The sequence below is a fragment of the Perissodus microlepis genome, chromosome 16 (genome assembly GCF_051167445.1).
Source record: "Perissodus microlepis isolate ML-2025 ecotype Zambia chromosome 16, ASM5116744v1, whole genome shotgun sequence".
NCBI classification, from domain to species: Eukaryota; Metazoa; Chordata; class Actinopteri; order Cichliformes; family Cichlidae; genus Perissodus; species Perissodus microlepis.
This window is the reverse complement of record NC_140476.1, coordinates 18,009,067-18,019,861: the sequence shown is the minus strand read 5'-3', so window position 1 is coordinate 18,019,861 and position 10,795 is coordinate 18,009,067. Positions and strand designations below refer to the sequence as shown.

At 38.7% G+C, this 10,795-nt stretch overlaps 1 protein-coding gene across 1 annotated transcript; it reads right to left on the bottom strand.

Moving 5' to 3' along the window:
• Window positions 1-2,576: 2,576 nt before the first annotated feature.
• On the bottom strand, window positions 2,577-10,573 carry LOC146370713 (immunoglobulin superfamily member 3-like). Its single transcript, XM_084954528.1, has 5 exons — window positions 10,504-10,573; window positions 9,254-9,628; window positions 8,718-9,134; window positions 2,995-3,408; window positions 2,577-2,815 (listed from the first exon to the last, which is right to left on the bottom strand). The coding sequence occupies exons 1-5, from the start codon at window positions 10,571-10,573 to the stop codon at window positions 2,577-2,579; spliced, it is 1,515 nt and encodes a 504-aa protein (XP_084810654.1).
• Window positions 10,574-10,795: the final 222 nt, after the last annotated feature.

The following is a 10,795-nucleotide window of genomic DNA, read 5'->3' as shown; positions in this document are numbered from 1 at the left end:
AGACTTTTACTTTACACTGCATGCAGCAGCACTAATATGAAAGAAAAAAAATGGATGGAATGACTGTTTAATATGCTAATGTTTGAGACTTTATTAAGGCAAAGAGCATGAAGAGGGAGCTCTAATGGCTGCCGCTCTGGATGTGATTTTGCCTCTGCTAGTCCTTGCTGCATAGTTACAAGCATTGATTTGCCTCCCAAATTCAGTGTTTCTTTGTTTGCACTGACAGGCATTGCCATGGAAACACAAGGGAGTGAAATTACAGTAAAGTTAAGAGGGAAGCTGTACCAAGGAGCCCAGTCCACCACTCTGTGAAGTGCTGGTAAAATTCAAGACCAAAGGCAGCACAACATCATCATCTCTCTGGGGCTGAGAGAACTACGGTCTGCCATAAAGTTCCTGAGTGTTCTTTTAGTCTCTCACATCTTTCAGAGAAACACTGCAAGTTTTACCTCAAATTGTACACAATCACCACACAAGAGCCTTCCTCGGCATGACAGTAATCAGATGTCTGCAGTTGTTTCTTCTAAAGTGAAAGCAATAAGTAGATTCTATTTCAGTCTCTAAAACAGATGGGGTGTTAAAGATTTATGGGGCTGATGAAGGAAAAAAAATGAGTCAGGAAAAGGGAGGAGAGAAAGAAGGAGAGTGTGAGACAGATGGAGGAAAAGCATCAAAATTTTGATTGGATTTATTCAGTTTTGTGCAAGTCCAGAGATTCGGATCCACACTAGCATTTATAGGCAAATATATACAGTACATTGCAGTCTGTGAGTATTTGCAGAGCAACACATTTTTATTTTGGCACACTGGTTTACCACAGTATGACTTTATTCTTTAAAATTATTCCCAGCTGCACTGTAAACCGGTAGAGCTATTCCATGAAATGCTATGAACAGATGAATTGAAACAAGAGTGATTTAATTGGAAAATGTGAGTTAAAAGAAGGTAAAGTACAGCTATTAAAATCTTTTGCATATATTGCATCACATAGAAAGAATGTCTCTGCTGTTCAGTCGTCTCCACCTTGATTGGTGTTCAAAGGGAGCGATTCACCCCAGCAAGATGGAGTTGACTTCTTTCCTTTTGAGCCTTTACTTCTGCACATCTTGAGCATCAGTAGCAATGTGGCCATGACTATGATGATGACAACTGTAATAGTTATTTTATAGGTACTCATGTTGCATTCAGAGATGTGATTAGCATTGCCTGCAAAGAAGAAGACAAGGAAAGGTATCTCCAAAAGTTGATTCTGTTCATCTGGACGTAGCGTTTTGTGGGAGAAACGTTTCGTCACTCATCCAAGTGACTTCTCTTCGAGACTGAAGAAGTCACTTGGATGAGTGACGAAACGTTTCTCCCACAAAAAACGGTACGTCCAGATGAACAGAATCAACTTTTGGAGATTTACTTTCCTGGATAATTGAGAATGCATCAAGACGACAAGGAAAGGTATTTCCACATGATCTTCTTTTGATATCTGATACCTTTCTGAAAGGAATGACATTGTATTAAGGTACATGCCTACCTTCTGTGACAACGCTGACATTCAAATTCCCTGACCTTTCCACTGCAACTTTTCTCCACCCATGAGACAGAAATACAGGCCACTATTTTCAGGACCAAGGTTCAAGAACGTGAGGCTGAATTGTCTGGGGTCAGGGTGGTCATATCTCAGGCGAGCATTCTCCCCAAACCTGTCTTGTAGAGTTGTGTTCCTGTAAACTGTGAATATGGGGCGCTGTTTAGTTTCTGATTTTTTCTGCCAAAACCATGTGACCTGGAACTTGGATTCATGGCTGGGTTGTTAGTTGATGTTACAGGGGATGATGAAATTTTGCTTTCTTGTTCCTCTGCTTTATCTCTGCTTCCTCCTTTGGAATAGAGAGACTGTTTTCTGTGGATAAGCACAAGGGTAAAACTTTAGTTTAACAGACCTTTAATAACAGACCAGTCAGTGAGACTTAATGAAATTCTGGGTTATACTGGCAGACAAAAGAGAAAGGAGATAAAAGAGAATTCAGGAGGACTTGTAAACAACCAAACTGAGGGGAAAAAAACCAATTTAACAATAGGCAGGACACATGCAGCTTGCACACAGGATAGAGACAGAATAAGAAATGACTCCATCAACATCAAAAAGAGAGATAGTGCAGACATCAGCTGTGCCCAGAAGATGACCAGGAGAGGTGACATATTTTGCTGGGTTTTGGGAAATATGCTTTTTTACAAGGAGTTAAATCAGATGATCAGTGTGACTCTCAATGCTATGCAACTGAAACAAAGCTGCAGCAAGAAGATATTAGATTAATTATAGCTTCTTACGCTCATTTTCAGCTCCATGTTTATTAACTGATTCTATAAAATAGCTTTACATGCTTCACAATGCAAAAATGTATCCTGTTTTAACTCAAAATGAGTACTTCGGTAACTTCATGTGCCTGAATCGGTTTTAGCAGAGACACATCGTACCTATAAAAATCACTGTTACATTGGTAGTTTGTGCCTGGCTGTGAGTCTTGCTATTGGGTTTCTGCCCAGACACGGGTACACAGGACATTTTGACCTCATCAAGCTCAAGGATCAGCTGCTGGACGCATCACCCTCACTTTGCAACTCACGAACTCCTCTGCTATCTCTGTAACACCCTCCCGACTTATACTGATGATCTTGGTGAACAAGGCCATTGGTGTTGGTTTGTGTTGCCAGGTGACAGAGAGCTGACCTTGAACCCCATCCACTTTACAGGAGAGATGCAGCCCGCCCCCTTCGGTGACATTTACAGCCTGCTGCATTTTGATTGACAGCCTGTTTTCTGTGAGGAGATGAGGTACCAGACAAATAGTACGACTGTGTTTGAGAAGTTACTCGTGAAAAAGTAATTTTACTAACAGAAAACAAAATAAATAAGCAAAGTAACGCTTTGTGTAAGTCTTAATAACAACAGATAAAATTAACAATGTAAAAAGTACACTGAATTAAACCCTGAATAACCCAATGTGCATGTGTTAATTCTGACCCTGTGTGGGCTGGAGTCTTTGGCTTTTACCTGAATAAAAGCATCATCTTGGCCTCTCTCTTGAGGCCAGACTGTACAGATATACTCTCCCTGGTCCTCAGTCCTCACAGGCTTTAAGATGAGACGGTAATCTCTGTTCCCAGTCCGGTCGGCTCTGAACTCTACATTTTTCTGACGAACACTGTACTCCGGCGCCGCAGTGAACACACCTGTGGGACCAATGAGAGCCAGCTCCACACTTTCATTCAGCCATGCTTCAGAGAAGAATCTTTTCTCCACGTCCTGTGTGTTTATGTCACAGGACAGCATCAGCTCCTGCCCCTCCTGCAGCGCTGCTGGCTGTGCTGAGATTTCCACTGCCAGAGACGGAGACGATGGCTCTACCACCTCTAATCAAGATAAAAAATGAAAACAGTGAGACATCCACACAGGTGTCTATAGGATAAGTAAACATTAATGTGCTGACCAATATCAAGATGTGTTTTTAATATAGCATGACTGAGTAAAATCAATTAAATGCTTCTAACCTGTGGCTTTTTAATTTTTTATTAAGGATACTGTGGTTTACCATCATGAAGAAGTGGCTGAGGCAGTGTGTACATGTCTTAACCATTTTCTTTTGGAGTGTGGCTCCAAGGCTCAGTCTTACTGTTTAAAGAAGAGGATAATCCTACAGTAGATTCAGAAAAACATGGTGTTACATTAATAAAATGTTCATGATTATCTTCTCTCAATGCAAGTAATAAGAGCGTGTTGGCATGATTCACTTTATTTTCCGTCATGCAGGAAACAGTTTTCCCCAACGATTGCAAACACTTATTGCTACTTTTTCATAAAAAGTGATTCATGAAAATAATTTGGAGTTAATTTAAGTTTATATAGCAGTTAGACTGATATTAAAACATAGAGACCAAATAAGAATTCTCATTTATGAAACAGGGAGTTTAATCTATGAGGTTTGTAATCATATAAAATTTGAAAAGGCAAGTTGCACACAACACAGACAACATATTTATTGATGGTGATTCTGTGTTTATCTATATTTTACTAAATAGCACCAATAGCACTACTTACTAACTCTTTCCTTTAAAATTTACTTTTCAAGCTCATCATCCAAACCTTCAGCTACAAGCCCAACAATATTTCCTCAGTCAGTGTAGCTGTATCAAAATCTGTCTGCGCCTTTTCCCACCTTGATTTAGACTTCTGTGTTGAATCTTCCACTGTGGGCTCCCCCCACAAAACCCTGTGGCATAAAGTGAGACAGGCAGCAACAGTTGTGTTGCAGTTCAGTATAATCGATTCCTCCTGTGCACTTTTTGAATTTATTAGTGAGAGAAAAACAATCATATTATCAGTATAATAAATTATAATCATAGCATGAATGTCCAGAGAAAGACCCCCGCCCTGCCCCCCCCGTCCTAATCTTAAAGTTTAGCTTTAAGTTATAGCTTTGTAACTTTGTATGTGCATCTTTCACGTTTTCTTGATTCGATTACACATCGATTCAGTTTATAACTTAATTACATAACATGACCATGTTCATACAAGGCAGCTTGAGAGATAAAGTAGTAGTGGGTAGTTAATCTGATCCCCCAATCCAAGTTTGCCCCTTTTGAACTGATTTGATTGAGTAATGCTGTAGATTCATGATGCAATGGTGCCACCTGGTGGAGAACCAAAAGAAGTACAGTTTTACATTCTTCAGTCTCTTGCTTTATTTTTTGGGATGTTTGAAAAAGAGGAGAAATGTTAAGAAAGTATTAGAAAGACTGCAATAGTCCCTAAGGAAAATTCACATTTGAAACAAACAAGGAAAGACATATGTGCAAAACAACAACACATTTATCTGGACTGTTTATATGGACTATCGTTGCCAAGTGCTGGCTCAAAGAGCGTGTTCTGATTGTTTTCTCTGTATTATTGTTTAAAGAAAGAAATGATAATTTATCTGGCTTTTTAGCATGTGTGTGTGTTTGACAGGACAGAAATTCATACAAACAACACATCTTATACAGGGAGCCTGGTAGACGTGGAGAAATCTAAAGTCAACTTCCATCTGTGCTTCCATCCTGTTGCGTTATCAGATTTAATGTTAAACATGTTCACTGTCTCTTTGTGAATTTGCATGCTGATATTTGTATTTAGCACTAATGGGAATGTCCTTTCTTGCAGCTTTGTGGTTTCAAACATTGAAATCTTGACCTGATGATGACTCTGTCAAAGGTCACAGAAGTCATAAATGATGTAGCTGTTCGGAAGTTCGTGACAAACTATGCAGCTCAGGAGCTTCGTGGCAGGTTATCAAGACCCTTATTGCCAACCTGATGGTGGCACTTAAAAAAGGAAATCGTGAGTTTGATATCCAACTATGCATCCTGTCCGGTGCTCACCAAAGCGATTAGTGTTCATTCTCTGCACTCCCTTAATATCTGCTGCACATTTCATAACAATGATATAGAGACATTTTACCAAAAAATGTCCTCATGGCGGTGCTAGAGAGTTCAAAGAAATTAATTGTGTCACCGTGCCTTTCAGGTATGTTGATAAACCAGATACTGTACAGTATAACTGCTGATTTGTCATGTAAACAAGCAAGAACAGAGACTGTTTTTTGTAAGAGTCGTGTTCTTTACTTTCATTTTTAATCAAGAAACTTTTTTGCAATGCCAGACACCGGATGCATTCTGCTGCTACATCACTGATTTCACTATGTGAATACAGCATTTGTGTGTTTTAAGTTCACAGCAGTGCTGTTCCTGTATTTAGAAAAGTTGTAATAGGAAAACGGTTGCACAATTGCCATAAAAATTCTCATGAAATCAAGTTGTTTCATGGAACATGAAGGCCAGCACATCAATCTGATGTCAAATTAGATCTGGAATGACACTGCAGCAATAACGATAACCAGCTCAATGTGTTCAGCTACATGCCGGCAAAAAGTACAAGTTCAGAAAAGAGAGGGATTGTACTGTAGACGTATGAACTGACTGTTTAATATTTTAATGTTTCAATGTAAAGTTAATGTTTTTTAATTTGTTAAAAACATTAGATGTGATTTTGCCTCTGCTAGTCTTTGCTGCATAGTTAAAAGCATTGATTTGCCTCCCAAATTCAGTGTTTCTTTGTTTTGCTCTGACGGGCATTGCCATGGAAACACAAGGGAGTGAACTGTACAGCAAGGTGCAGAGAGAAGCTGTACCAAGGAGCCCAGTCCACCACTCTGCGAAGTGCTGGTAAAATTCAAGAGCAAGTGCAGCACAACATCATCATCTCTCTGAGCCTGAGAGAACTACGGTCTGCCATAAAGTTCCTGAGTGTTCTTTTAGTCTCTCACATCTTTCAGAGAAACACTGCAAGTTTTACCCCAACTTGTACACAATCACCACACAAGAGCCTTCCTCGGCATGACAGTAATCTGATGTCTATGGCTGTTCCCCGAAAAGTAAAAGCAACAAGTAGATTCTATTCCAGTCTCTTACACAGACGTTGTTCACAAAAACAGATAATCACAATGGGTATGCTTGCTGCAAAGAAACTCATTCTTTTACAGTGGCGGTCTCCTTCGGCCCCGTGTTTTAAGAGGTGGCTTAACGAGATGGTGTCTGTGGCCAGGGTGGAACAGATAAGATTTGACAGGAAAGGGAAACTGGTGCGTTTTTGCACAATTTGGCAGCCAATTCTTAAAAATGAACTGATCTTAATTTTATTCCTCCCCCTCCTTATTTAATTACTTATTTATTTATTAGTGTTATGTTTTTTCCTTCTCTAAATTTTCTTTACCTCCTTAGTTATTTTTTTTTTCATTAATTTATTGTTCTTCATTCTTACAAGTCCACATATGCTAACTGTAGTAACTGTTTACAAATGAATCTGTATAAGTATGTTGTGTTCAGTTGAAAAAGCAAAAATAAAATATATTTAAAAAAAGAAAAGAGGAGGAGAAAAAGAAGGACAGTGTGAGACAGATGGAGGGAAAGCATCAAAATTTTGATTGGATTTATTCAGTTTTTCCTCAATACAGCAACCATACAACCAAGTAATGGCAGAAGATTCAGAATCTCACCAGCACTTATGTACGAAAATATATACAATACATTGCAGTATGAGTATTTGCAGAGCAACACAATTTTATTTTGGCACAGTAGTTTACCAAAATGCTGAGTTTATTCTTCAAACTTATTTGTTTTTGCACTGAAAGTAAATCACTAGATCTATTTCATGGAATGTTATAGACAGGTTGATTGAAGACTGGTTCTAAATGGTACTAAAAAGTATATGCAGTCCAACTAAAAAGTCTTGCATATAACATCATGTGTTTAAAAAAAAAAAGCCCCTGCTGTTCAGTCGTCTCCACCTTATCTGATGTCCATAAGCCTGTAGCAATAGGACTAAAACTAAGATGATGAGAATTACAATAGTTATTATATAAGTCCTTGTGCTACATTCAGAATCGGCATTAGCATCACCTGCAAAGACGAAGACAAAGAAAGGTATTTCCACATCTTTTGATATTTACTGAGAGAAATGACATGTTAAGAGAAATGTGTTAAGACATGCCTACCTTCCGTGAGAACACTGACATTGAAATGCCCTGACTTTTCCACTGCAAATTTTCTCCACCCACGAGACAGAGAAGGCAGCCACTCCTCTACCTCACAGAAATACAGGCCACTATTTTCAGGGCCAAGGTTCAAGAACGTGAGGCTGAATTGGCTGGGGTCAGGGTGGTCATATTTCAGGTGAACATTCTCCCCAAACCTGTGTTGCAGAATGGAGTTTCTGTAGACTGTGAATATGGGGCGCTGTTTCGTTTCTATTTCTTTCTGCCAAAACCATTTGACCTGGAACTTGGATTCATGGCTGGATTGTTTACTGATGTTACAGGGGATAGTTAAATCCTGGTTTCTGCTTATATTCATCGCTGTATCTTCCTTTGGAACATAGAGATTATTTTCTGTGAATAAGGACAAAGAAAACTTTTTTTTTAAAAGACATTAGAATGAGTTGGTAATATTGTCAGTTCACATGCCTGGTTTATCATAGCTCACATCATAATCAGTATGAAAAGTTAAAAAATTTCAGATCACAACCCCTCCTGGTTGTCTGTGGTGTTCCCCAAGGATTTGTCTTTTGCTCACGCCTAAATATTAATTTTTTATCTTTAGCTCACATTTTTAGGCATACATTTACATTGTTAAGCTGATGACACCAAGTTGTATCTTTCCACTAAGACTAGTTCCACTCTCCCACCTTCTTTTGTCACCGACTGCTTATATGAGATTAAATTGTGGTTATCTGCTAATTTTATGAAATTAAAAGTGAGAAAACAGAAGTTCTTCTTAAAGGAACTAAAACCATTTTGAATAAATGTGGTAAATTCTCTCATGTATTGACTTTTCTCTAATTGCTCCTTCCTCCCAGGTTTAGAGTCTAGGTGTTGTTTGATAGCACCTTATATTTTGAAACATATGAGTATCCCCTGGTATTATTAGTTAGCTATGCCAATCATTTACAGGTAACAGTACTGTTATTTTTGTTTGCGCTGGTTACATGGTTATTGATTATAATGATTCTGTTTACTTTGGATAATCACAGAAACCTCTCCATAGGATTCAAATGGTTCAAAATGCAGTTTCTCGTGTAATTACCAGAACCCCACACAACATATTACTACATATTTCAGCTTGCTTCCCACCTGTGGCTTTGACTGTCAGGGTCATTTCTTCTGCATTCTTCTGTATGATGATGTACCAGGAGCCATCAGGATCTTGGATCCACTCCTGAGCCTGGCAGTAGATCCTACCTTGGTCTGATGGCTCAACCTCAGCCATCTTTAGGCTGTACGAGGCCTCTCCCCATTTATCTAAGCGTATGAGACCTGCTTGGTAACGCCTTTCAAACCCCTGGCCTGGCCTCAGTGTAAAATCTCTATTCAGAGAAATGATAGGCTGAGCGTCCTCCTGTCCATCTTTATGGAGATACCAGGCAACAGACAGATGGGTGTGCTGGCTGGTGCTGCTAGAGGCCAGACATGTTAAAGTCAGAGCTTCACCCTCGTTTAAGCTCAGTGGTGTGGAAGCAGATGATGAGACACTCAGGGAGTCTTCAATCACTATGAAACCACATCAGAGAAATCAAAAGTCATGAATGCTCTGACATCATCTGTATCGTACCTACATGAAGATACATTCAAGCGTTTTATGACTGAAAATCGGGATGGTGATTGATTACCTTTAACGACTGTTTTAGCAGAATACTCTCCATCATAAGCACCTTCTAAGTTGACTGCAGTACATTCATATTCCCCTTCATCAGTTTTAAGTAGGTGTTGTATCTCGAAGCGGACTGAGTTTGGCGAGAGACGTTTCAAAGCAATTTCATTTTTTCTCACACGCCTTTGGTGATTAGAATATCCAAAATTATCTTCATGTGAACTGATGATTTGGATCTCAAAGTTTGGGTTTGAAGGCTTCGTCATACGGAATTCAAAATGTTTGTCAGTGTTTTCACTTCTGAAGCCACTCACACTGCAGGTGATGTAGAGGGGAGAGCCTAACACACGATACAGAGGCCCAGCTTGTGCTTCAGTTTTCACTCTGGCTTCTCCTGAGTAAAGCAGAGACAAAACACAAATGAAGTCATCTGAATCCTGAAACTTTGAAGTGTCACTCATGTATTTATAAGTATTAAAGTATCATATACTGTCTGTTATGGCACACTATATAGACTGTGCATTGAACATCTATTGATATATCAAATTTTGCAGGTATAAAGAATGTTTTCAAAAAGATATATTTAATTGTAATTCTGTTTAAAAAAATGTTTGCAAGTTTTGTCAGAAATGTCATCTGTATCTTGGTGACAATTTTTCTATTTCTGAAAATTGGGAGTTCCTGTTATAAACTATATGAGATAATGTGTACAAGTCTAGACAAAGACCGAGCTTGTCAGGAGTATAGTGACGTTATCTTGTTGTTTGGTTTCTTTTTTGCTTGTTTTTTTCCCCTTACATTCCTTACATCTATTTTCTTCAACTAATCCTATTCTTGTTCGTTTTTTGTTTTCTTTTTTGGGTTTTTTTTTGTGGTATGTTGACTTGATTCACTTTATTTCATGTGGGAAATTATTTTTCCCCAAAGAAAGCAAACACTTTTTACAACTTCTTCATGAACAAGACTTTTAAAGTAATTTACAGCCAATTTGTTTTCATGCAGCAATTAAACTGATATTAAAACTATGGAGACCAAAAAAGAATGAACATTTATCAGTGAGTTTACTCTGTTTTTGCTAAATGACATTTTATAAAATTTGAAAATCATTTCGCAAAAGCACAGATGGCATTTTAGAATTATCATAGACATTAACCTTCATTTACATCTATTTTTACATATTGGTTATAGTTAATATTCTGACATTTCCCATTACTCCTCATGATCATCAACCAGGCTCAAATGCAACTACAGGAATTCACTGCTACTTACCACAATGTAAAAGTTGACCCAGGCAGAGCATCACACTGACCCTCCAAAGAGAGAGCAGGAAACGGCTCATCATGAACCTTCAACTTCAGGCTCAACACTGTACGTCCTCCGCTGCGATCAAGCTCTTGGTTAATGCAACTGTGTAATCTGTGTAATCGCTCTGTCTGTTCACACCTTGATTTACCTGCACTTCAGGTTACGAACCCTCTGAAACCTTTCCCGCTGCAAATGGGAAAATGTAATCCTGTGTCCCGTTGAGGAAGACGGCAAATATTGTGATTCGGCCTGTTCA

Excerpts from the sequence above, each read along its gene's own strand:
- LOC146370713 (XM_084954528.1), bottom strand. The coding sequence starts at position 10,573 with ATGAGCCGTTTCCTGCTCTCTCTTTGGAGGGTCAGTGTGATGCTCTGC. Across the intron at positions 3,409-8,717 it reads CCTGACAGTCAAAGCCACAG|AGGTGGTAGAGCCATCGTCT; the intron begins GTGGGAAGCAAG and ends TATCTTGATTAG. Across the intron at positions 2,816-2,994 it reads AATTAACACATGCACATTGG|AAAACAGGCTGTCAATCAAA; the intron begins GTTATTCAGGGT and ends ATCTCCTCACAG.